Here is a 27,277-nt window from a genome sequence, read left to right as displayed (position 1 = left end):
GTGTTGCGCCCGTTCTTTATTGCGTTTGTGGCATTTATGTGCCGCGCCTAGGGCCTCTTCACCCACTTGAGGCATTTATTTTGTTTACCGCACCTAGGATCTCTTCACTAAGCTTACGACATTTATTTTATTTGTCGTGGCCGAGACTTTTTACCAAGCTCTAAGCATTTATGTGTCGCGTCTGAAGGCTCTTCACCGCACTCGTGTTGCTTATTTCATGTGTCACACTTGAAGGATCTTCGCCACGTTTGAAGCATTTATTTCATGTGTTGCGCCTGAGGCTCTTCACTGCACTCAAGGTGTGTATTTTACGTGCTGGGCTCGGAAGCTCTTCACTGAGCTCAGGGCATTTATGTACCACGCTTAGGGACTCTTTTCCTCACTCAAGGCATTTATTTTGTTTGTCGTGCCTGAGGGCTCGTCACTGAGCTCCAGCCATTTATATGCTGCGCCCAGGGGCTCTTTACTATGCTCGGGGTATTTTATATGTTGCATCAGGAGCTCTTCACCATGTTAGGGCATTTGTGTGTTGTGGTTGGGGACTTTCACCATGCTCAAGGGATTTACTTTGTTTGCTACGCCCGAAGGCTCTTCACTGAGCTCGAGGCATATATGTGTTGTGTCTGAGGGCTCTTTACCATGCTCGAGACATTTATATTATGTGTTGTGCTTGAGGCTCTTCACCACGCTTGGGTATTCTTTTTATCATCATAGGGGTTGGTCCCAAGCATGCATGATTTCTATAGATCATACGGGATCAAATCATAGTCACGGGGGCGTCACCCCATGCGTGGGATGTATTACTTTAATGGAGAGTATGGAGGTTCTTTAAACGTCATATGGGGTGTTCTCATCAACATAAGCCCTTTGTATGGTGGAGACATTAGAGATTTATGGTCCATAAATGCTATATAGGGTTGAACCCACGATGTTTAGGTCCTTATACTACAAATCAATGGGTCCCTTCATTGCCATGTGGGGTTATCCGCATCATGCGTGGGCTCTTATAATGAAGATTATTGAGTTCTTTCATCGTCATAGATGGTTGATCCCATAATGAGTGTGCCTTTATAATGGAGACAACGAAGATTAGGGAATATGCCTATGTGATGTGGGGAATTTTGCTTCTAGTGTTATAGGTGGGTTTAGTAAGCCCACTTTCTTTTTATTTTATCCTTTTATTTTAATAATAATAAAATAAAAAAAGAAAGGGGCAAAGGAAGTGGAAGGGCAGCCTAGGCTGATTCCTTCATAAAAAAGTAAAAATGACTTGCGCTTATGGTGGGGCGATGAACCAACCTTTCTTTCTATCTCTTTGGGTGACGAAAAAAAGGGAATCACTCCTCCAAGAGGAACATCAGTCTTTATGGGCATGAAGGAAGGGGGAATAGCAAAAAAAAAAAAAAAAAGCATTTCTTTAATTCCATCATCCAGTCACAAATACATCGAGGGTAAAACTTCATTATCCATAAAAATCTCTAAGATAATTAATAAAGAGGTATGTTCAACTCTCCTTCTCAATTTTAGTTTTCTATTACATTTTCCTAAAATTGTTCTTTATCAGAAACTAGAGGTTAATTATTTTATTTTTTATGTAAATCTATAAATTGACTTGAGCATTAGAAGGTTAACGCTGAAAATCAATGCCTCTTACCGTCCTTTGTGATTTCAAGTATTTATGGGTTATCTATTGATGGTTGTAGGGTATACTTGATAATTGACAAGTCGTTTTCTTACGAAATAAATTTAATGCTCACACAGGGGTTTGGCATCAAGCTGCTAACCAACTTAACCAGATTTCAGTGTTAACATTATTAGTTTATTACAAAGTGAAGACGCATGAAGAAAAACGAAAAAAAAAAAAAGGTACAAAGAAAAAGAAATTATTGAAGGACACATTAATAATAAGATGCTTCTGCTAGTTATTAGAAAGTGACTGTTATGCATGCATATCATCAATCAATTTGATTGTGAATGAGGTAGGACACTGGGATTCAACAGAGCAAATGCAAGCAACTCTTCATTCTGTTCGAACAAGAACATCGCATCTTCATCTAAATCCACCCAAGCTTCAACTCCATCACCATGCTTTGCATCCATTATCAAAACAATATTATTGAATGCCCAACTGGTTGCTGTCATCCATGTTGGCTTCCCCCACCCAAAATCCGCGTCATAAAATGGGAACGCACACCAACTGCTGTAGCTATAGCTTTCTGTGTCGTCTCTTGCGGCCAGGCTTCCTACATAGACAATCTTTTTGTAGGTCTCTTCTCCTAGTGCTAGGTCAGCCTTTTTTGAACTCATTTCAACAAGTTCATGTTTTCCCTTCCTCAGCTTACAAACCAATTCTTGCAGCTCTATCTCACCCTCGGCTGATGACTCTGCTGAGAGAATCCCCACTACGTACATTTCCCACACAATTGGCGGGCATTGGTCTCCGAGTCCATTTACGCAAGTTCACTGCATGCGTTGCCTGAGATAGCCGTGGACATCCCCGGACCGTTGTGCTTGATATTGCAATCATTGAGCATTTCCAAATGAGTACGGTAACAGCTTCTACTCGCGATGGCTGCTGCACGCATGCACCGGCTGCTTTAGCTTTAAGTGCGGCAATTTTTGAAGCTGTGAACACAAACCTCCTAGTCCTTGTTTTGCAGTTGCCTGGAGGGAATGGCAAGGGCAGCATTGGAGGATCTTTTGGTGGGAAAACTGATGCTGTGAGGAATTCAGGATGCGGTATAATTTGGCTAGCTAGCCCCAAAAGCGGTGGCAGCCCAGCTTTTGATGAATGTGCATAGTGTGTCTGCATCTGTAAGCTTGTGTGTAAGGCACACTTCAATTGGCATTCCACCACATTCAAAGAAGCTAGCTTGAACGCAAAGCAAAATGTTTGTTACTGCTTCCATGGATTCAATCTCAATAGGTAGGAACGTCCGTAGATTATTAGCATTAGGTTGTCGAGGAATGTCTGATAGACGGCAAATGACTTGAGCTTCAAGAAAATCAGCCCCATCATCATTGCATTCAATCGAAGCATGATCTTTGAATCTCCCGGCAAATGGGTAGAACAAAGTTAAGATTTTTGATAAGGATGTCTTCAGACACTGGCACATTTTTGCAGCCTCACCAGGGTGATCAGAATCACCGTTTTGTGAATAGAACAACACTATTGGTGTGTACATTACTGGAGCTATTTGTTCTAAAAATGAAAGCTTAAAATTTCTAAGGTGATTGGGAGTTGGAGAAGATAGTTTGATGGTTTCTCTGCTAATATTTTCAATTTCTAATTCACCAGCCATCTTGCTCTTGCTGGTTGAATGATTCTTGCCTGGTCTTATATAATAAATAGCTTGTCATAGGGTCTGCATTATCCGCTAATCATGATTCACGTTCTCATAATCTTTTAATAGGAGATGGTGATGCAGAAAGAGCAGCAGATGGGTAGTTCCAAATAATTGAATTATCAAAACATCACCCAGATGTTTTACATGAACAAAAGTTTCCATCAGAAAACGACTGCTCACCTGATATTAACTATTGGAAGATAAATATAGATTAGGAAGATTCAAATGGCCATTGGGGTTTCTTTTTAAAGACAACAGAAATAGTTTGATTGAAGATGCAAATAAAACAAATTTGCATAATTATTGAATTCTTACCAGATTAACTGAAGTGGAGTCTAAAATTGAGAACTATACATTAGGAAATAATAATAAAGAAAAATCTAAAGCCACGTCCCGAAAGACATCTGTAATGCCTTGCAATGGACTCGTCTCCTCTCCTGTTCAGTGTTCACAAATGTAAAAAGACAAAATTTCTACACTCGGTAAACTTCATCTACTTCCCAAGCTGGCTAAGCAATACTAGTTCCAAATTACCAGGACATTTAGAACAAGACCTGAATGCCGGTATAAGATGGTACACGAGAAATACGGTTTAGCTGTGGAACACACATGCCAGAAGGGGAGAGTACAACGCCAAAAAAAAAAAATTAATAATAATAAATAAATAAAAAATCACAATATCCCAATTAAACCCATTCACACGTCTATCAATGTTTATACATACAAGACCGCACACAAACTAAAGGTTTCATTTGCAAGAACAATGGATATATATATACACACACACACAACATAAGACATTATATCGAGCAGTTCAGCAAGTAAAATCACCAGTACTGTAGCTAGCTCCTTCATAGAGCTTCTCACGATATCAACCATCGGAACACAAAAATTACTCTCCACATCCCTGAAACTGGGAAAGTGGAGCTCAGCAATAGCACCTGTTCATCAAGTAAGCAGAAGATGATATCTTTGCGAACACCATAGTCTTGCTGCATTAAGAGCTTACAACCATCGGGGTGCTAACAATCCAAAATTAGGAGTATAAGCAGTATGGACATCAATCTACAAGCATTAAATCACCTAACGAACGTTATCCTTGAGGGCTACCACACTTGTCTGTAAAATTGCAACCCTTAACTGCACAAAAAATGTCTTCATATCACTTGCTTGAAGATGTTTGCTTAGGTATCATGGTGCGTACAATAACTGCTTCACTACTTGGTAGAATTTGCAGCAGCAATCTCTTCCAAGCGCTTCCATGAGGCATCACATTGGGTTCTGATCTCCTCCACTTTTGCTTCACTCTCTTTGAATTTTTGCAAACACTCATCAAATAGCTCAGGATCAATTTCAGAGAATATCTTGCGGACGTTAACTGTCAAGTTCTGGACCACCTGATTCCAGTGGTTACAACCATTTTTTTCCAAGGCAGGAAAGATAATGGGCAGAATAACTTTCCTGTTTTGTCTGATTAAATTCTCAATGTGATCATTGTTCCACAGATACAAAGCCCTCTCGGCCACCTGTAAAAGCAATCATAAAGTGGCCAAAATTTAATTTATAAACAGACAAGGATTTTTATACCAGCAAACAGAAAGAGAATATTCCGCATAGACTCTAAAATGGGAAACTCATTCAGGGAACTTGAATTAAATAAAAATACATCTGCCCATATGGGAAACGGCATTGGAGACTTTTTGACAGTTGACTGACTCAAACTTGAAATGACTGGAACAGATTTTGCCAGTTATTAAGTACTAACCAAGAACTTACCATGGGGAAGCCCATATCTTTTATCTAACCTAAGAACTAGCCAAGCTCTAATTAACCCGGTTAACTTCTGTCATCTCACCACCAGTAAAAACGAAAAATTACTGTGAGACTTGAGCACACTACTTTTGAAAGAAAGAATAATTCAAACCATTACTGCATTAAAAGGAACCTGGCATCACAAGCGCACCTCCTCCTAAAATGGTGGAATTCCAATCCATTAACTTAAAAACCCAGTAGCAACAAAATATATAATCTACCAGGATAACTTTCTGAAGAAATTTGTTGAAATATTGGCCTCCACATGCTTTTTCCTTACCCAATTTCGCTTTTCACCCCCGTTCTCATCTTACTGAATTTGTCACCACACACAGACTAAAATTGGTGAAGAATAGTCACCACCAGCAAAAATGCAATTTCTTACATTTAAATTTGACAACTATGACAAAAATGAGCACAAATCACATAAGCCAAGAGTGCCATTGATGGTAACATAATTCCAGTGGTCAACTATCTAGAAAATAACTAAATATAACAAATCTGTTTCGGGATTTGTGGATGACAAGTTTTTAATAATATTAAAAAACAGCAGATGAAATTCCAGATCTCAACGAGGATGCAGAATCACAAAGACCCTCCAATATCCAGTAGCAAACCAATTCCTGGAATATTACCTACCTATTTTCAATGTCTGAGCCAGATTAAGCTGGATAATTAGATTGTTTATCCACATCGAACTAGTCCTATTTCACTCATCAATGAGCTCAAACTATATTCTCTTAACTATTTCACATTGCCGACTACCACAACCAGCTAATCATTAGCATTAAAGTACATGATATCCATTCATCCATCCTGGCCAGTAGCCATCAGAAACATTCAACTTCAACAAAAATATGATACAGTAAACTTGTGTATTATGCTACGCTAACATATTTGATTTTTCATTTTGACCAAAATAAAAGTTTTCCTGCTTACTAATTAATATGCAAGCGCTCTAGAGTGAATAGGTTCCAAAAGATCGGGAAGTAAGTACAACAAAGCTTAATACATCAATCACAGCATCCAAAGCAGAGCAGATAAGCCAAAGTCAAATCCAAAGGATGATTTTGACATAATCACATAATTACATGTGGTTGCGAGCTCACAACAGTGGCAAGTGACAGACATTGACAACAATTACATTCAGCAAAGTTGACAAAAGGAAAAATCTAAAAACAAAATAATAATAACAATAATAATAATAATTTTTTAAAAAAAAAGGAATTTTCAAGTTTGCTCAGAAAGCTTACATTGTAAGCACTTCTTCCTACGTCTGAATGCCAATTACTACTCAAATGTTTGAATAGTCAAAAGTGAAAATACCACGGAAAAGAGCCACGAACAAGCAAGCGGAAGAAAACAAAACATTTAATAGCATGGTTCAAGATAGGAAGTGAAATTCTTTCAGAACATAAAAACCTTGAGCTGCATGAAGATCAAAGTTTGAAGTCTTATTACCTGAAAGTGTGAACTGCTCAAACAACTAGCAATTTGACGGAACAGGGGTACCATGCATTTTTGAAATTCTGGTGGTTGAGTTGCTTCTAAAACTTCCTCTAGTTCGCTTAGGAACATAACCTCTTTTGAACTATTAGTTATTGGCCAATACTTCAACAAACCCTTTATAACAGTGTCTGCAAGTTTGCAGTCTTTCTCGACAAACTGTGTAATACAGTATGACAATGGTTGATGGTACATTGCAAGGCACTTTGGTTTGTGTAGTGGAATTAGAGCCCTTATAAGGAACAATTTGTGTTCTTCTTTAAGTGGCAAAGCAAAACCATTGATTATACTGCCCAAAACCTCTAAAAGCTCGGCAATCCCATTATGCTTCTCTGTTTCAAATATAAAACGGAAGAAGATATTGTTGATAGCTTTCCTAATAAATGGGCGGTGCACCATAAACTTCCCATATATACGATGTAGAATTGTTTTGAGATACTCCCTTTCCCTGGGATCCTCAGAATCAAAGAGATCCAACAACTTGAGAACAAACGAGTGATCAATGTACCGCTTAGCCAACTTTGCATCTGTCTCAGGGGATGCAACAAATCTCAGAAAGAATTCATACACAATTTGCAAATGAGGCCATGCAGGGTCCATCAAAGGCTCTTCTTCTTCCAGATCAAACGCTTCTAAAGTCTTGTTTTCACGGGGTTGTGGTGAAAGTGACCTAAATAAATTCACAGATACCATCTTTATAACTTCTTGCATGACTGTCTCTGTGAATTTCCCATTTGCAGAAGTAATAAAATCCACAAGCTCAAGCAATGTCTGCCGCTTGACGTCCTTCTCTTTCAAGTTCTTAGTAGGATCTGTGAAGTCAAACAAAACACAGCATAGATTCAGCTTTCTAATAAGCAAGTTTTGCTTTTCAAAGCTTGCAACATCCCTAAATCCAGGCAATGCTTCATAGGGAGCAACTACCGAGTTGCCATTCAGTCTTGGTTTTCCAACTTGAGGAAATTTACTTCCTTGACCATCTCCTAAATTTGAAGCAGAATCGAAGCCTGGAAGAGGCATATGGTCCGTATTCATTGGCCTATTACTCACAAGATCATAGCTGCTTGAACCGCTGGTAGCATTTGAAGAAGGGGTAGATGAACCCCCAAATTCGCGATTCTCAGATGACTTGGATGGCTTCCGTGGAAGCCTGCCAAGTATCTGCTTGATCATAGCTCAATTTTTGTAGACGGTGAACAGCAGAAGTCCTTTAGTAGCCCAAACCAGATGCTGATTCAAAGCAGAAGCCACCCCATCAGAAAGACAAGAACCTCCACATCACAAATTAAAGACGAAAACCCAGATGCATAAAATCCATTTCAAGGCACAGAATCAACAGACCCAACAAGATGAACCAAATTACAAGATAAAGAAACCCTCCCCCAGATGACGATTTCAGAAACCCCAGCAGGCGGTAGCATCAATGAAATCATCAGAGCACTATCTCTTACTTTGACACATCACCCTCTAATAAATCAGAAAACTTTCTTCAAGTGTACGAAATTCAAGAACAATAAATGACACCCTTTGACTTAAAATTCAAGAACCCTCGTGCAGAAATGAACAAATAACAAATTAACCATAAGCTCCTATATACACTAAAAATAAACCCACCAGAAGCTCCTATTTTCAAGCCTCTTCTCATTCCATTTCCAAAGATTCCCCCTCCTGCTTTCTTCTCAATTAGCAGCTACCCGATGCTAGTATCCGGGTTCAACCAAAAACACCAAAAATAACATTACAAAAAATTCAAAAATAGAGAGCTCGAACAGTGAAAAATTTACCGAGTGATAGCACGAGGGAAAAGCAACAGAAGATGCAGTGAGAAGCAAAACTCAGATGAAATGGGAAGAGAGTAAAGTGATTGGTGGTTACTTACAGTCACAGGCACTAAAAGCTCGGAACTTGTGAAAGGCCAAGCCAAGGCTTTCGATTTTCTTTAGTTATTTCTTTTTCTTTAATGCAATCACTTTGGACGGAAAAAAGAGAGAGAGAGAGAAGAATAATAAACCCACCAAAGCCAAATTAAGCAGCTGCCCGTTGTATTCACTAATCACACTGTCCGTAAATGGAACATATCATCTAAGTCTAAACCTAACAAGATAACAAGAGTTGACAAAGAGAGAATCTTTGTATTTTGTAAAAACAACTGTAACTAAGAATATTATCGTCTGGGTTAAAGTTAAAAAGTAAAACAATCAACAACCTCAAACTAAACTGAGTTTAATTTAAAGAGGTAATTAGATTTTTTTAATGATTTTGTTATATGCTTGATTGCATTATCCAACAACGTCATCAGCCTTAACAACTGTACCACATTTGGGATTTGGGAAAATCAGAACGTGAACGAACAAGCACCTACCCAATAACTAAAAACAAAAAATGATGAACTCTTTGGAAATATTTTTATCATTTCTTTTTCTTTTAGTCTCACAAATCCTGTCCGTATTCTTTCTTATTTAGATTATTATTTTTCGGTACACATAACATGCATGAGATGTAGGATCATGGCAACTTACAGCATTCTGCAAATGTCGTCATCCGCATGAGAACTAGCCCTCCTCAAAATGCAACAATATCATAATAAACTCGCACCTACCTATACACTATCACTGTATCACATAACTTTGAAGTATGGTGCATCGCATCCTATGTTTCATATGGTGAATGCTTTGATACCAACTACGCGAACCCATAAGTGGAAATCACCTTTGAAAACCCTTTTGCGAAAAAAAATGTGTCCATCATTTAATCCAAAACAAAAAACAAAAAATCAATCAATCCATCACCTTATATACCCATTTGAATTATTATTTTCATTGTCCTATGGGGATTATGGGATTTAAGATAGTAGAAACCGTTGGCGTAGAATTTGACCAAACTTTGAAATTATAGCAAGTGTGATATATTACGCAAGTGCTTTAGATTGAGGGGAAAAAATGGCGAATTTAGATGATGGTATAATTACATTTCAAAACCAAAGGTTAAGGTAAGGTCCCATATAGTTTTGAACCATTTTTCATAGTAATTGCATGCCCCAAAATATAACTAACTGCAGTTGTGACCACGCAATGGCAACGACCCTTGCAAAAAGGGTATAGAGTTGATAACTTTTCTTTTCCATCCAAAGTCTTCTTTTTTTCTTTTTAATAATTATTTTTAAAATTTTGCGGTGCAGAAGTCTACTGGCACAACAATCCGGACATACTTCTCAATATCTACCAGAAGATTAATTTTTAATTTTTAATTTTTAATTTCAATAAAGAATGAGACAAACAGATATATCCTATGACTCAACCAAATACAATCAGTGATTTGCATAATAAAGTTGCAGATTAGATATATGATTTGTCTTACGAATTCTGTCCGTCTTTTTGTCAAGTTAAATTTGTCTAACGTAGTGGGGGTGATTCATTATTGTTAGTGTAAAGTCGAAGCCAAGGAATCAAATCAACACCTTTAAAGCGTCAGCCGCTCTTGCACCTCTTATTTTAAGAAACATTGATAAATGATCACTGATGGAGAAATTGTCTTAGTGGAAGAACATCATTGTAGAGATGGGCATTTCATGATTGTTAATGATCATTAATCTTGAGTGGAGGAGTGGGGCTTAAGATCATCAGTTAGCTAAGCATTCGCACTACATCTACATGCATGAATGCAAAACTAACTACCTCTTCTGAGCTGCCATGACCATTTTCAATGGCACCAAATTCATCAAGAAGATGAATTAGACAGTTTCGCACGCTTATAACAAGCAAATCATCAGCAGTGTTTCCGTAACTGATAGAGCTTACACATTAGATGCTGGAAATAAAATGCACTGGTGGCATGACTTCAACATAATTTCGCCTCATATACACAAAATCATGAGGCAGAAAAAGTTCATCAAAATATCAAAACCATGACAGTTTCTGGCACATCAGGTCTAGCTCATTAAACATTTTGCAAAATTGATACTAATGGGTTAAGCTTCTACAGCTGCTATAATGCATCCTACTAACCATCCTATTATGTACTCCCCTACCAAGGTGGCACAACATTATCATGCCCTTATGATCAAGAGCATGGAAGGCAACAAAATGCTAGAAATTTTCTTCACATTTGATTTCTATCCTCTACGCAAATTCATTAGAACAAAAGTGGGACAGAAGGGGCAGGAAAAGTAAATACGAACAAATGAACACAACGTCTCTAAGCATTTGATTTCTCTCTCTCTCTCTCTCTCTCTCTCAAACTTTACCTTTTGTTTCTTCTTGGTCTACTATTGCATATTTGTATAGTCATTGGTTTAAATAACTGTGCAAGGTAAAAAGCTTATGGAATAAAAGGATCAACCTCACCAAATGTTTATGGGCTTATCCCTCCATCATGAATTTCTTTTATGGTATGTACGAAATTAACAATGCATGAACATACCACCTGAATGATAACACCATCTAAATAGAAAAAAATTGACAGTCATTGGTACTAGCAGCAAATATTTATCTCTCTCTCTCTCTCTCTAACCTGAAGAGGGGGAAGGCTGTACTTTTTGGGGGACAGGTACTAACTTGTTAATTGGAACGTTCCCTTCAGCAAGTTCTTCTAAACGTTTCCATGTGGCTTCACGTCTTGCTTCAATCTCACCTTCCTTTGATTCATATTCCCTGAACTTAGCCAAGCATTCCTTAAACAGCTCAGGATCTAGATCAAAGAAAATCTTGCGAACATTCAAAGTCAAACTGTGGACAGCCTGATTCCAATGATTTCTGGCATTTTTCTCCAGGGCAGGAAAGATAATGGGCAGTATAACTTTACGATTTTGTATAATTAAATTCTCAATGTGATCGTTGTTCCACAAAAACAAAGCTCTCTCTGCTACCTGGGAAATCAAGTATCAATTGCATAAAGTGAGATTCAGAGATCAGAGACAGTGATTACTTGGATCGCTCAGCTTATCAAAGCAATACCACTATACATTAAGATATAAATAAACCATATAAGAAGGAGCATTACTAATCTCCATAGATAATATTCAAGCAGAAAATCAGGGTTTTAAATTTTATTTATTTATATTTATTTTTAAAGCAGTAGGCAGGTGGGCAGAGCCCAAATATAATTTTTAACCACCTACCTCCACGAAGAGTCGAACTCGCGTAACTAGCCAAACAAAGAGGCTGAAAGTTCAGCCATGCCCCTGGGGACAATATATGCTAAACTTCAGACAGAACAACTGACAAGTGCATAAGTAGCTGGTTCTTTCTCTAAAAAATTAATCAAGTTTTTTCACTGATTTTGACCCAGCTTGAAAAGCAAAGGCAAATCACCATCGGACTGGCAAAATCATTGTAAAAAAATCCCAAAAAGAAATCTCATTGGCCTATATATATTGTTCTCTTAGATAGTCCTGTAAATAATGCACACTTATCTCTTAACAATTACTTTAGCCAGTTCCATGGCTATACAACTAATTTTAGAAGGCTGGACATAAGTAACTTCCTAGTTTAATCAACTGGATAATAAGTACAATGAAAAAGTTATTTAGTATCAATTAAAATTTTCCATGAATTTAGCTTCAAGAATGAATTCCTTGAAAGAAAAAAAAAATATTGGAAGGGTAAAACTGTTGAACAGAATGATATATGCATAGAGCTTTCACTAATTTGAGGGATAAAGACCCTAAAAATTAGAAAACTTTATATTAAATCACAAAAGCCAACTTTTTTTGTCTTTAATAGAAAAACATTGTTCCTATCTTTGGATTACAATCTAAAATTAGTTTAATGAGTTATTCTTACAGATGATTAAAAACAATTAAAGACACAAAGTTAAAAAACCCACCACTCGCTGAGAGGCCAGCCAGTATGTAGGGGTCTTGAATGTGTACGAGGCTTCGAAATGCTTCATTTTCCTAGGGCCACTCAGCATTTCCAGTATAAGTAAAGGCTCATTTACTTTAAACACTGCTCTTTCAAAAACCATGGAGTATAGGCAGCAATTCCAAACCACAATTGTTACCATCTTATTTGTTATTTATATAATTTTCATCTTCTTCTTCTTCCTACTCTGAAAGAAAAGCCCTGTTACTTTTCTTTTATTCTGTAAAGCCCATGAATTTGAGCACACTCATGATACCCAACCAGAGGCTGCCAGTGCCAGCATTGGCCAATCTCTCTGGCAGTCATACACAACAAGAGACCTCCTACATTTTGCACCTCATTATGTTTAAAGCATATGAAATTATCCATTTACTATTCATTTTATTTATTTAGACCAACCTTTTTTAAGTATAGTTGCCATCACTCCAAAGCAAATGTACTAAAAAAGATGAGAAAACAAAACCACCAATGTTCATGGTCAATGCTCAGTAAACAATTCAGTATAGTTTATAAAATTCAACTGCCCATGTTGATAAGAGAAAATAATATTGCAGAGATCTCTCCCCACCTAAAACGAACTTCAATAAAATCAACTAAGATTCTGTAAATGTCATGCATGTGATATCTGTAAAAGGAGAAGCTAAAGCTAAAACACAATAAAATCAAGCATATAAAAGCAAAGCAGACCACAATTCAACTCATTACCTGAAAGTGTAAACTGTTCAAACAACGGGCAATTTGCTGAAACAAGGGCACCATGCAGCGTTGAAACTCTGGTAATTGAGTTGCTTCTAAAACTTCCTCCAATTCATTCAGGAACATGACTTCCTTGGAGCTGTTTGTCACTGGCCAGTACTTTAATAAACCCCTGATGACAGCATCTGCAAGCTTGCAGTCTTTCTCCACAAACTGTGTAATGCAATAAGATAATTGCTGATGGTACATTGCTAAGGATTTTGGTTTGTGCAAAGGAATGAGAACCCGTACAAGGAACACTTTATGCTCTTCTTTAAGTGGTAGAGCAAACCCATTAATAATGCTGCCTAGAATTTCCAAAAATTCAGCAATCCCATTATGCCTCTCGGTCTCAAAAATAAACCGATAAAAGATGTTGTTTATAGCTTTCCTTATGAATGGACGATGTACCATAAATTTGCCATAGATGCGGTGGAGAATTGTTTTCAAGTATTCCCTCTCTCTAGGATCTTCAGAATCGAACAAATCCAGCAGCTTAAGAATAAAGGATTGATCTATGTACCTTTTGGCCAATTTTGCATCCGTCTCAGGTGATGCAACAAACCTCAGCAAGAATTCATACACAAGTTGCAAGTGAGGCCAAGCAGGATCCATTGCGGGTTCCTCTTCTTCTAAATCAACACCATCTACAATCTTGTTCTCTCGTGGTTGAGGAATAAGAGTCCTAAACAAATTTGCAGATACCATTTTCACGGCTTCCTGCATAACAGTTTCATTAAACTTGCCATTTGCAGAAGTCACATAATCCACCAACTCCAACAACATCTGACGCTTGATCTCTTTTTCTTTAAGGTTCTTTGTTGGATCGGTGAAGTCAAAAACAACACAACACAAATTAAGCTTTTTGATAAACAAGTTCTGCTTCTCTGCACTTGGAACATCCTTCAATGCAGGCAATGTGTCATAAGAAGAAAGCACCAAATTACCATTCAGCTTCGAATTCATCCCTAGCTGAATCTTGTTACCATCCTGCACTGCATCTGAAGCAGAATCATTCATCTGAGGAGACACAGTGTTCAAATTCCCAGATTTACTTTTCCCCAAATCACTGCTTCTTGAACCGGTGGAAGCAATTGAATGGGTAACAGAATTTCTGCCATGTTCACGATTATCACCTGTCTTAGACGACTTTCGAGGAAGCTTCTTTAGTATTTGCTTGATCATAATTCACATACACGCACAATTACCACACTCTTAAAATCCACAACACTAGTAGTTCTCACACTTTCCCCTAAATCCCATCCAAATGCTAATCAACATCCATCACATCCAACCCTTAAAGCCATCTACACAAAATCCCCAGAATTGGAAAACAAAATTTTGTATCCAAGGAGGGGGCCCAGTTAATCAAATTCTCAGCTTTCTCCTCTCACAACAAACCAAACCAGAACTTAACACAGCTTGTCCGCACTACCCATCTCCGCTAACCAAAACCCAGTAGAAGAATTTTCAACCTTTTGACTAAAATCCAAAAACCCAGATGAGTAAAGTCCCTATAAGAGCATAAGATCAACAGGAACTTTTTTGTGTTAAATGCAAGACCCCCTTTTTCTTCTCTGTTCTTCTATTTGGAAAAGAAAAAGACGAGGAAATTCAAGTACATTCACCACATTAATGAATTTTAACAATCAGGACATGCTTTTAGGAATAATCAAATATAATAAAAATCAAAATTGGAATACTCGTGCACATAAAAATAAAAAGGCACATGCAAGCAAATATGGAGGGTCCAAAACAATAATAGTAAGTAGTAATATTCAATAATTAATTAATTAACTATTATAATACCAATGTTGAATTGTAAAGATACTACTTGCAAAGAAAAAGAATTCAACTTTGTTATGCTCTGGCTTGTTGTTGTTTGTTGACTCGGAAAATTATGTCTTTATTAATTTTCTCTCGTGGCTTCCCTTGTTCTTTCACAGATAAGTATTCAACTTCTATATTTTTATAATTTCTACTCTGTCCTGGCCTCTGGCCTCTGGGTGAGCTTCTAATTCTTGATGGTCAAGTCAAACAAAAAAAAAAAAAAAAAACTGGGACAACAATCCAGAAACCGGAATCCGTAAACCAGAACATTTTTCCCACAACGACATCGTTTCGACGCTATGATTTGACATTTGTCTCCGCGACAGGCTCATCCTCTTGCCCCACACCACCTTCTTTTCTTTTCTTTTCTTTTCTCTTCCTTTCTTTTATTTTTTTCTATTTTTGAATTTGTTAATATTACCAGGGAAATTGGCACCGATTATTTGTTTCACCACCTATTCAATTTTTTTTTTTTATTACATGAGATTATTGCTCAAACTACAACTCATATTACATGAGACTATAACTAATATTTATAAATCAGACTATTACTGGGACCAACTTACATCAATACTAATGAAGCTCTGTCCAAATTTTAACCATCACAAATATTCGAGGGATGCCTACTCCTCACTCTTAGGTAAGGAATAAAATTACCTTCACTCAATTTTTAATTGAGTAAGAAAATACCCCCACAATACATTTGTGGAGGTTCGAACTACTGCCCTCCAAGTGGCTTAAAATGAAGGAATCTTCGGTTAAATTATGAAAACTAATAATTATTATTAAATATCACCACCTATTGAATTTGATTAGCAATAACGTGGCAATTCAAAATTCTGCAGTAAAATCTTAAAAAAAAAAAAAGCGAATTCACCTAGTCCGTTAATTTAAAAGCATGAGGCATACACTTATGCTCACCATCTCATAAATAAATAATTAACCATGAGATATATAAATGGCCGGGCATAATATATCGTGTCACATAATAACTCATGAGACCCTTTTTGATACGAAGCACATACGCCTATAAGATCTCATTTCTATCTTTAGTGACGACGCTTAAGCCAACGGAACTTGTGATACAATACGTTCATTCCATCATAAGTGTGCTGTCGAATCTACTTTATCGCCAGATGAGGTAACTGATTTTATTAGTTTCGGATCATTGGAAGCGTTGACATGCAAACTACCTTACCCACCCATTCTCATCGAATGAGACAATCATCGACCGATGATAATCACACCATTGGATTCTTTCTGAACATTAAAATAAAGTTCTTAAAAATGTTGGCTTCATACAGGGTCCAACTACTGTGCACTTGTGCACTGTACATTTGTACATTTTGTCTACACATGAGTTGGCCGTTGGAAAATTGTTTCAATGAAAAATGAATGTATTTAATCTGGCTTTCATCATAGATGTGCTCGTTGTTTGCTGAAAAAAAGATTTCTAAATTTGACACAATTTTGAATTGTTTCAAATTTTTATGCTTTAGTCAATTGACTTAATTTGACCATTAAAATTAGTGACCTGTTAAAAAAAATTAATACAAAATCTAGATTTTAGAGACAACATAATATCTAATTAATCTATAATAAATAAATTTAAATATGTAATAAAAATACATTAATTTACCGATAATATTAATCTATTTTTTTAGAACTACATAAAATCTATTAATCTACAATAATTAATTTAAATTTGTAATAAAAAATTAATTTGCCAATAACATTAATATTTGACCAAATAATAACGTCAAATAATCAACTATATAGTTTAAAATCCAACTGTAAATAATAGAAGTATATAGGACTTAAAATTTTAAATTCCTAATTTTCTCAGTTTTAAGCAAATAAAAGGGGTCGCAATGTAAATAGCCAAAAATGGGACACCATATCCTTCCCCCTTCAGATGAACCTTTTTTGCTCTTTTAGGAATCCTAGGGACAAAACCATCCTTGAATTTTTAATGTCAGTTTATACCTTGTATCCTGGAAAACGGGATGACAAAGTGTAGGGCAGGCTCTAATTTGCATGATGAAATGCAAGACGACGTTTTGCAAAACGCAAACACGTCAAAATTTATGATTTGATCAAAAGCGTCGAGACTCTACTACTACCCCTAGAAAAGTGTCCTACGCCAAAAAAAACATTTGATTTTTATGGGGTGACAGATGATAGGCTGAAATCAAATATTAGCAGGTCCGGCACAAGTTTTCGCTTTTTTTCCGTGTCTTGGAACCAGCCAGGAAAGATGCAAATCCTGAACTAAGATGTTGAATATCAAGGCTTTAACTATTAAAATACAAGTAAATGGAAATGTAAGATTGCTGACTTCAGAATTTCGCTGGCATTCAAAGGCAGGATGCTAAGAGGCAATCTGAACGCAAACCTGTCTGAAGAATTCATCGATGCATCCATGGCTGCTATGCATGGTACGTCATTGTCATGACTTAGCAGTTAGAACCATCATTTTGATCACTGAACACTTCCAGAAGCAGTAATAAACTTTGATCATTGTTGCATAATGCAGCCAAAATGCAGCATGCTGTCTGAATATTGAGGCTACAACCACCCTATCTGCATCACAAACTGCATTCCGCTCTGCTGTCAACAAAAGCCTGAATTGATGGTTCTCTCCCAAGAAAGTCGGAAAGAATTTCAATGGGTTCCTTTGATCCCCCAGGAGCCAATACCTGCCAATAAATTGAAAGAAATTTGTGAGCAATAGGGGGGAAAAAAATAAATAAGTTGCCTATTTTATTCCAGGCAAAGGTACTTTACGCAGACAAATTTACAAAGATACCATGCTGGCTTTCAGACTAAAACATCTGCATGTCAACTCTAGTTCTAATTAAACTTGAAGAATGTTTATAAGTTCTACCGTTAATTCATCGATGTAACTTACATTGTTTCTAAACTGCATCCCCACACGCTGGTTCAAAAGACCATCACGAAACTTACAGGCAAATATATCAGCGGCAAATACCTAAAAGTAAGACTTGACTTATTAGTAAAGATATGCAAGGTCACTGCTGGGAAAGCAGAACCACCACAGTCAAAGGTAGTGGCAGGGAACAAGATGACTAAGCATACAAATAATCAAGAAAAAGAATAATGATCAGAATTAATTGCAGAGAGCATTTTGCCTGCATAGATTCAAATGCAATGGGAAGTAAAGAGAGTTCGAGCAGCTCAGACCTCGCTCCAAATGCGGCTGTAACAAGCGGATTCAAAACCAATAGCACTACGCAGGAAACATGACGCTGGATTTGTTCCTTCCAACATAGGCAAACCCAACATCACCTGTGAAAAAATAAAACCAAAAAAAAAAAAGATGAAATAGAAATAAATTTAAAAAATGCTATGTTGCTAAAGAACTATGAAACAATTATTTACCTTTGGATGAAGATGCTTGAATAACTCTACAATGTCAACATTGTCAGCCGAATGTATGACTTGGTCAAAAATGCCTGGAAAAAAAACACATCTTTTGAGCTAAGATAGGAAAATATTTGCATAGCTTGATCATTCATAACCAATACTTCATGAATTCATGTAAACAAATTTCCCAAATAGCAATAAAAAATTCTATAGCGGTATCTGTTTGACTATTGACTCGACTGTGGCCCATTTCTGAGCACTGGACACATATAGTTATACTTACTAGTTAACCAAGATGTTTTCCCTTTCTTGTACGAGGGCCCACAGCCATGCAAAACACAACTGTACAGACACTTTTGCAAGACAAAGGAAGGGTACATATTTTTCACTTTTTGTAGGAACAAGTACAAGATAGCCAAGGTCTAAACTCCAAGTATAGAATGTACGAGATACACAATCACTGACAAGCACCAGAATGACTAAACGTTCTTAAACATGAATAACAGATGTAATTTTTCAAGGAACTAATAAATTCACAGTTTCCAAAACAAATATATAGCAAGAGGACTTACAATAAAGAATTTCTTGCTTCAATTTCAGTGCAGAAAAGGCATATCGCCGCCTTTTAAGCAATTTACATATTTCATCCTTAATGGGCGTTGTGATATCCTACAAATAATATGTCAACAATTTAATCTCAAGTAATTAAGTAATTGTAGAGAAGGCATCTAACAAACTAGTTTTTCTGAATTCAAATCATATGGTGCGTTCAAGTTATGAGGAAGAATAAAGAAGAGAAAAGGAACAAGAATTTTTCTCTGTGAGTACATAAACATATATGCATATATTGCAAGGAATGAAGAGAAGACCAGACTGGAAGAAACATGTCAAAAGTGTCACCTGATGGAAACCAGAAATCAACTTCAGCGAGAAGCTTTCATAACACCTACAAAATTTCCAGTGTATAACAGGTTGAACTTGTGATTGTCTAAAATAAAACAAAGACAAATATGATCATTACTTACCAGTTCTCTAGCAACTGAGCGGGGATCTCCACAAAGTCAGGATCAACCCGCAGCCCAGAAAATCTAGCAAATGATGCACGGTTGCAAATCTGTTGAACCTAAATGCTCATTATAATCAAAAACCATGTTAGCAAAGGATAATGGCAGTAGATACTAGATGTATGTCATTTTCGAATAAATAGATAAATATATAAGTTCGGAACTGGCCAAAGAAATGCAATAAGGGAAAGGATAGTAACCAAACTAGACATACCACATGGCCAAACTCATGGAAAAAGTTAACCACTTCAGAGAATCTCAATAAACTTGGATGACCAACAATATCCTTTTGAATTTGTGATATCAGTAATGCCACAGGTATCTAGTCAAAGAAGTGCATAAATGAATAACATCAATCTCTGGTTCAGCAAATGGAAATCTACACAGGTTAATTTAACAAGTAGTTGACAATAACAAAAATCTGAATTTCAATTCAAGCAAATCTGCTTGTAGCAGATATATAAAAGCACCAACCAAGGCATTTCCACAACTCTGAGTGCATAATTTTAAAACATCTTTTAGAATAATTCTTCTCTGAGCTAAAGTTAAAAAACCATGCTGAAATGATCACTAAAAGAATTTAGCGCATACAAAAAGGAGAAGGCATTAAAGAAGGTTCAACAATGATTATGAGGATCTGTTGAGAGACTTTCTTATTCAATAATCTCATATTAGTCCATGTTCATGCATTTTTTCTTTTCAGTAGAACAAGTGCTAGGAGGTGGTTGTGGTGAGAAAAACTGTAAATTGGTGATGGCATTGCAGGCATGACATGAACAGGGTTGAAAACAATGACAATGTTGCAGACGACTCTACTTCATTAGTTATTGCAGCAATAGTGGAGCAAAAGGGACATATTTTCCCCACATTGGAGCAACAGCAGTACAGATTACTGATGGTAGAAACAGCAGACGGTTGTATAGAGTGTGACGCCATGTAATCAATTAGAGAGGCAGTTTTGTAGTAGTAGTCCAGAAATATTGGTTTATTGTGGTGATTGACCATGGAAAAATTACTTTCTTCTAGAATTATAATACTCAAAGCTTCTTTGCTTCCAAAATTGTACTTTACTCGCATTCGTGAGCATGACTCTTGTTTGCCACAAATCAAAACATCCAAAAATCTGAGAGATAATAACACAATTGTGCTTTGATCTTTTGTGTGCACAGACAGATATTCTACGGCAAGATACTTGATATGATTATATGAACCAACGTTCAAACATACAACACATCAGGAAATATATATTCTTATTACTATTTACAGGGACTAGAATTACAATACTTACCTGTCGGGCGCCAGTTGAAGACAATGCACCATTTTGGAGAGCTACCACACAGGTGTGAACATATTTCCCTTCCCTGTTGTATAACATATATGGCATTATCCATTATTAATGAAGTAAAAATATAACAACCAAACAAATCATTAAACCTTTTGTATATATCAAGGTAGAAATAACCCAGGAGATCATTAGAACTCAAGTCAAAAACTGAGAAAACTCGAACATCACTGTGCCAAACCACAGCATCTAGAACTTCCTCAAATCTTAAACCTGATGAAGCAAAGATCACAGTTTTTTATCATTGATGACATCAAAACTTTAATTGGAGTCTGTAAGGCATGCTAAAAGGAGAAATTGGGGAGACTTATAATCTTAAAAACACTTTTACCAAAAAGGTCTTGGAAGACTTTGAAGATTCCAGATAGAACCAAATTGACAGGAAAGTACTGCTTAACAGCTCCAAAATCCAGATCAAATTGCAGTTCCTCAACCCTTCTAATATAGTATAGTAGATCCTCAATCCCAAATGGAAGCTCCCCTTCTTCCTTTCTCTGTTGTCTCACCAGAGCCAAAAACAATAAGAGGGGAAACAAACTATGGCACAGGTAAACAGAAGGCCAAGCATGTGCAAACCTTTAAATCTTTCAACATCATAAGTTCTCTAGATGCCAAATCAGTTAAACTGGCAGAGATTTCCTCTAAGAACTCAAATACCTGGATATGACAGGAACATCCTCATGAAAAAATATCAGCTTCGTAGACAATGACATGGAAATAGAATATGCTATGAGACTAATAACCTAATGCAGTTAATCATTCAGATTTCATGATTAGAGCTACCAAGTCCTGTTGTATAATTATTGCATACCCAAATAAGGCCTCTAGAAAATGCTGCACATAGAATAATCTAAAAGGAGGTAATCAAGTGCCGAATATACCAAAATCCTACCAAAAACTGAAAGAAGTGAAAAATCATTTTCTAACCTCATATTCATCCCAAAAGAGCGCATAATTTTACCAGGGGAATGACAGTATCATACAAACCTTAGATGATGACTTTGCCATTCTCAGGTCAAGGGCATAGTCTGCATAATTCGAATAGCCAAGTAAACGACCAAATTTGTGGCGAAGTTCGACCTGAATATTTGGAAGCAAACTTGAAGTCAAATGTCTCAAACAGTAAAGCAATAAGAAACAGTTTCTATAACCTGATTGAAACAAACAGGATAAGTCATTTAACATTACTTCACAGACCTACAACAATAGTGTTTCTTTATAACATGGTTCAGGAACTTCAGACTATTAAGCTTTCTATGATTTCCAATTGACCACTAAACTTCTGGAACATTAGATGTTTTTGTATGGCTACAAAATGAAGCAGATATAAAATTTTAAATTCTAAATGACCAATGGCAACATATTGTATGACATTGGCAAACTAGGATTTTCATTGCCAAAAGCCAGAATGTCTCAATTCAATATAAGCTATCAGCATATGGACAGATCTATAAAGTCAATTTAACGCTTACATCTTGGAAAATTTTTTAAAAAAAAAACTGTGCATGAAAAATTATATGGATGAGTGAAGGCTGTTGTACCATATCAATACATATCATAAATTGAGCCTGAGAAAAGTGGAGTATTTACCAAGCTTTCCAAAACAGACAAATTGATTCCTCCACACCTCTTCCCATAAGCCACGGCCACTAACCTCCTTGTCCTTCCTACCTTCAAAGGCTCAAATGCACACTGTGAATTATGCAGTCATACGATGCTAAAATCACAAAAAATCTCCACGATTCCAGTAATAACCCAAAACAACAAGAAGAGGGTAGTAAAACTAGGATTTTCTCTCATAGAGTTGAAAACATAAAGTTAGATCACTCAAAAATTGTTGCATACTGTGAGGACAAAAGACCTTGAAGCCAGAATTTAACAAGTTAAAATGGCCAGAGGGTGGCAAAGACATCATACTAATCAACTCAAAAGATATACCTTACATAACTCAAGTACAGCTGCCACATGATGACTTTTCAGTGTCACCTTGAATATACCATTTTCAGCTTTGTCTAAACTCTGCACAGGGACAAATCCATTCCAGCATAAAAAAATAAACTTATAAATGGATTCAGCTGATTTATTTTAAAACAATGCAAGGAATATATTAGGTAAAGCATTTTAGTTTACAATCCAAGACTAAAGGTTTCAATGATTTCTTAAAGTAGGTGAAGCATTTCAACAATAAATGGATTGCACATTGTAGCTTTTTCTCATTGTAGCTTTTTACCTCCCATACCCAGGCCTATTTATACACTGAGAATTTTATTTGATGTAAACATTTGCTTCTGTTTTCTACTAGAGTAATACTGCTGGTGTACAAACATTTACATACAAACTAATGTGGACCTTTGTCGTTACCACATGGCTGACATCATTTACATTTATACATTTTGTTAACTTTTTTGTTTTCACTCTTTTAATATTTTACTGCTTTGTCAGCTTTCATACGATAGTTTTTATAAAAAATTAGCATGTGCAGTATTATTATTATTATTATTATTTCACTAATAGCCATGTATCGAGTTGCTTGTTGCATTTTTTTTTCCCTAACTAATAGCAGACAGTTCATTGATATCAGTTATCTAAATTCTCAAAGATAAAGATTTCTACAAGGTTTACCTCTAACGACTATCTTTTTCAACAGACATTAGGTGGATATAGAAAAATTACTAAACATTCTTAGTTACTATTCTAATTGACTCCACCAACATTTGCACCAAAAAGGGTAATTAATTACTCAAATAATTACAATGATTCCCATCCACACCAGAACTGGACAAATGAGTAGGATACAATGAGTCTATTGGTTTTCCGATGTATACCAGGATATTCATATTGAATAAGAAGAACTCAAAAAGCAAAAACAACAACAAAAACAACAACTGTTAATAGGGTGGGAGATAAAATTAACCTTAAGAAACTCTGGAGGCAATCCTAAAAGGTCAGCCTCACTGAAGAGAAGAAAAGTTTTATCATCATTCAAATTCCGAACATACTGCAAGCTTAGCTCGTCTATTTGATCTCTCAATCGTTGTACTTCCTCTCTTTTTGATATGGTAAGGTTCAATCCACTCCCCTCAAAGTCTCTAACCTGTCACTGATCAGAAAGGGATTACAACTGAATACCATTGAATACAACGGAATAAATTTGTATACAGCTGAATACAACTGACCCAGCTTAATAAAATTCTTCAGAAGGCAAGTTTTTAACACCAAACCGTCCACATTCGTTGGTACAATGCTAATAGAAACAAAAGAAATTAACTAAATAATCTAAAGTTACCAGCTCTGCTGTTTACAGAAACATGAGACCACGATACAAAAAAATCTCCTTACCAAGGACTGAATGTACCGTTTAGCTTCAGGGCTCACCCATTCTCCCTTTGCAGCAACAGCTTTGACAACACGATATACATCTTCACGGTTACTAATCAGCTTGCACAAAATAGTGCAATGTTCAATTCCAAACTCTAATAAATAAATGAAATGATAATCATAATCTTTGTTTTGCCCATCTTACAACAATCATATATCTATAACCACAGAATATAACATGGACATGGAGTCAACATATCTGACTGTGTCATTGTTGTTTATCCTAACTACTTAAGTCCATAACATTTCAAAGTTATAGCATAAGTTGGTGGTTTGATTCTCAATGTAAAAAGCTAATAATTGTATCTGCGATTATTAATAACTCCCCCCACCATGATATACTACATAAGTAAGAGACCAAAGTAAAAAAGTGAAACCTGCAAGACAACATGTGAGCATCTATTTTACGCTCTGCTTCAGCACTCGCTTTACGCACATCATCAGAAGTGCACACCAACTTTGGAAACACACAAGATTGCACCAATGGAAATTGCTGTGCCTCCAACTCCGCTAGGGGCGAAATAACATTCATAAATGTAACCTGCATGTTTTTATTTGAACAAATAAATAAATAAGTACCTCTGCAATTCTAATTCACCACAACGATGATAACAGAAAAAAAAAAAAAAAAGATGCAGCACCTCCCAAGTTACACAAGTCTATGAAAGATTTAATGAATCCAAACAAATAGTGACCATGTATATAAATTTTAAACAAGAACTAACACTAACAGCATTTTATGGAATGATAACAAATTGAATTTCACAAGTAAACGGTGATTTTTTCACAAACTGTTAAAATGCGACAGTATGTGTATTCCTTAACTGATGAATTGCCACGTCATAGTTCATCGACAATAACTAAGTAAAAAATTGCGTTTAATACCTTGTCAAGGGGAACGGAAGCGACTGCGTCGTGCACTTCTTTTGACTTTGAAACAATTTTATCTGCTAGTTTCAAAATCTCGGACGCCGACAAATTGACGCGAACTATAGAGCCTTGAAGATCTGAATTTGACAAAATCAAAACAAAGCAACATAAACATCATACTTAAAACCATAATCTTAAAAACGATAGAGAACTAGCTACAGATTGAAGCGTCAAGAGAACCTTTCTTCTTGTGTCGTCTCTTGAAAGCCGTGATGGCGAAGTTGACAGCGATAACGGCGAGAGCTGTAGCTCCGGTGAAGGCTAAGACGTTTCTTTCTCGTTTCTGTTTAGACATTTTCTCGCTGTTTCTTTCACTCTCCATCGATTTCTTTATTTGTTTATTTTCTTTTCTGAGTTCTGACGAAACAAGCGGCAATTACGATTTAGGAGGGAAATATTGGCGTTGATGGCTCAGGCGGAAAAAGGAAACAAAGAAAAATTTGACTAAATTAAAGCCTGACAGACGAACTGTGAGTGAAAAGATATTCCGTGCTTCTAAATTTTAAATGTCAGGAGATGTCTCCTTATCAGGCCTTACGGCTTTGAAGGGCCGGCCCTTTATCCATGGGCTTCAATTAGAAGATGAATGGGGCTTTCAACACCCCTTTAAAACTCTTATGAAACCGACCTTTTTATATTTATATCTCTTGTTTAGTTTCTTTGATGTAAATTATAAACTACGACAAAAATTACAATAAAGTTAAATTAAATTTTTCCATCGGTCTACAATAGTTAATGGCGGCCTACCCCACTATCCCTACATATGGCAATGGGTACCGCCCGCAGCAAGTCTATTATTACTAAATTTGTACTCACACAAAATTTAAATTATTAAATTTGCACCCGCACTTGCTGCAAATTAAATAGTTTTTTTTTATGAATTTTTACATTTAAAATCATAAATGTTTAATATGTAAATTTATATTAATAACCTAAAAGTTCATATAATATACTCAATTTTAAATTTATATAACACAAATTCTCAAATTTAAGTATGAAATATCTAAATTCATAAAAAAAAAAAACAAATGCCATGAAAAATTCATGGGTGTGTGGTTGTAGCTCATGGGTGAAAGAGAAACAATTTGGAAGACTAGGTTTTGCAGCAGCTGCTCACGGGCGAAAAGGAAATAGTTTGGGTTTCTTTTAAGTTTGATTATGAGTTACGACTTGCATACACTACACATGCATGTTTACACTTTACATTTATTTTATTTATATATTTTTAGATTTAATTATTTTTCAATTAAAATTACATTAAAAATATTTGGGCAAAAAAAAACGTGGGTTTGACGGATATTCATGTGGGCATCCATCGGATATTTAGTTAATACCAAATCCACCTGCAACGTAGTATGAGTTTCAATTTATAATACTGAACCTGCCCACTATGGGAATTTGTGGGCTTGCGAGTACAATTGTCTTCCCTAACTATCCCCTAAGTTAGATTTGAGAAGTTGGGTCCAAGTCTCATCTATATATTTAAATATGAGCTAATTTTTCTCCCACTAATTCGTGGTGTCAATTGTTCTTTTAAACTTTTTAAAAATTTGTAAACATTACTAAGGGTGGTAAATTTGCAAACATTACTGAGGATCGTTTAAATAAGGGATTGTATTGAATTCTTATTGTAAATATATCAGTTGTATTATATCTCATTAAAAAAATATATTAATTTTAATTTATTTCGTTAATGATTCAAAATTATTGGATTTTATATCAAAAAAATTAATTTTCAATCATTTACATATACTAGTTAGGATTCAAGACTTGCAAAAGAGATTTTAATTTAATTAAATTCATATCGTCATTGAATATAATGTCATCTAGCAAAACAGCTAAGAAAACCAAAAAACAAAAAGGGTCTTGAAACTTGTAAGGATATTAAAGGGGTACGAAAAACATTACTCTTAACTGATTTGATTTTAGAGTAGAGTTTTTAACAGTCCTTTAAAATCCTTAAAACACTCGTTTTGAACTTTATTATTTAAAATATTCTCAATTTAATATATAAAATATAAAATTATGTATTAAAACGAACTATCTTCCTATAAAAACGTTTTCACCTAAAAAATGTATATTTTA

The 27,277-nt window shown here is 35.9% G+C and overlaps 5 protein-coding genes across 9 annotated transcripts; all 5 read right to left on the bottom strand.

The window, feature by feature from the left end:
- Positions 1-1,959: 1,959 nt before the first annotated feature.
- Positions 1,960-2,412, bottom strand: LOC112498802 (BAHD acyltransferase BIA1-like). Its single transcript, XM_025100387.1, has one exon. The coding sequence runs from the start codon at positions 2,410-2,412 to the stop codon at positions 1,960-1,962; it is 453 nt and encodes a 150-aa protein (XP_024956155.1).
- Positions 2,413-2,750: 338 nt separating this feature from the next.
- Positions 2,751-3,302, bottom strand: LOC107177680 ((13S,14R)-1,13-dihydroxy-N-methylcanadine 13-O-acetyltransferase AT1-like). The gene has a single exon (XM_015531891.1). It carries the CDS (start codon positions 3,300-3,302, stop codon positions 2,751-2,753), a length of 552 nt encoding a protein of 183 aa, XP_015387377.1.
- A 688-nt stretch (positions 3,303-3,990) lies between these two features.
- On the bottom strand, positions 3,991-8,789 carry LOC102612189 (serine/threonine protein phosphatase 2A 57 kDa regulatory subunit B' theta isoform-like). 3 transcript variants are annotated; one of them, XM_025101548.2, is made up of 3 exons: positions 8,280-8,789; positions 6,621-7,895; positions 3,991-4,873 (listed from the first exon to the last, which is right to left on the bottom strand). In XM_025101548.2, the coding sequence occupies exons 2-3, from the start codon at positions 7,836-7,838 to the stop codon at positions 4,565-4,567; spliced, it is 1,527 nt and encodes a 508-aa protein (XP_024957316.1). In that variant the 5' UTR covers positions 7,839-7,895; positions 8,280-8,789; the 3' UTR covers positions 3,991-4,564. The 3 variants fall into 3 exon arrangements, with proteins under 3 accessions (XP_024957316.1, XP_015387460.1, XP_052295937.1); XM_015531974.3 differs by having other exon boundaries at positions 8,545-8,789; XM_052439977.1 differs by having other exon boundaries at positions 6,621-8,788.
- Positions 8,790-10,982: 2,193 nt separating this feature from the next.
- LOC102612491 (serine/threonine protein phosphatase 2A 57 kDa regulatory subunit B' theta isoform) lies at positions 10,983-15,437 on the bottom strand. The gene is made up of 2 exons (XM_015531995.3): positions 13,232-15,437; positions 10,983-11,529 (listed from the first exon to the last, which is right to left on the bottom strand). The coding sequence occupies exons 1-2, from the start codon at positions 14,444-14,446 to the stop codon at positions 11,170-11,172; spliced, it is 1,575 nt and encodes a 524-aa protein (XP_015387481.1). The 5' UTR covers positions 14,447-15,437; the 3' UTR covers positions 10,983-11,169.
- Positions 15,438-17,129: 1,692 nt separating this feature from the next.
- On the bottom strand, positions 17,130-25,702 carry LOC102612794 (probable thimet oligopeptidase). 3 transcript variants are annotated; one of them, XM_006483963.4, is made up of 20 exons: positions 25,373-25,699; positions 25,148-25,269; positions 24,640-24,803; positions 24,224-24,314; positions 23,799-23,978; positions 22,823-22,903; positions 22,475-22,555; positions 21,872-21,964; positions 21,461-21,541; positions 21,216-21,378; positions 20,977-21,097; positions 20,831-20,903; positions 19,757-19,864; positions 19,504-19,601; positions 19,379-19,424; positions 19,051-19,147; positions 18,494-18,567; positions 18,296-18,400; positions 18,003-18,083; positions 17,130-17,790 (listed from the first exon to the last, which is right to left on the bottom strand). In XM_006483963.4, the coding sequence occupies exons 1-20, from the start codon at positions 25,512-25,514 to the stop codon at positions 17,680-17,682; spliced, it is 2,112 nt and encodes a 703-aa protein (XP_006484026.1). In that variant the 5' UTR covers positions 25,515-25,699; the 3' UTR covers positions 17,130-17,679. The 3 variants fall into 3 exon arrangements, 2 of the variants coding, with proteins under 2 accessions (XP_006484026.1, XP_024956886.1); XR_003066361.2 differs by having other exon boundaries at positions 17,723-17,790; positions 18,244-18,400; positions 25,373-25,702; XM_025101118.2 differs by lacking the exons at positions 25,148-25,269; positions 25,373-25,699 and having other exon boundaries at positions 24,224-24,357; positions 24,640-24,797.
- Between the last annotated feature and the right edge of the window lie 1,575 nt (positions 25,703-27,277).

Source organism: Citrus sinensis, chromosome 4 (assembly GCF_022201045.2).
Source record: "Citrus sinensis cultivar Valencia sweet orange chromosome 4, DVS_A1.0, whole genome shotgun sequence".
Taxonomy (NCBI): Eukaryota; Viridiplantae; Streptophyta; class Magnoliopsida; order Sapindales; family Rutaceae; genus Citrus; species Citrus sinensis.
This window is presented reverse-complemented; position numbering and strand designations above follow the sequence as displayed.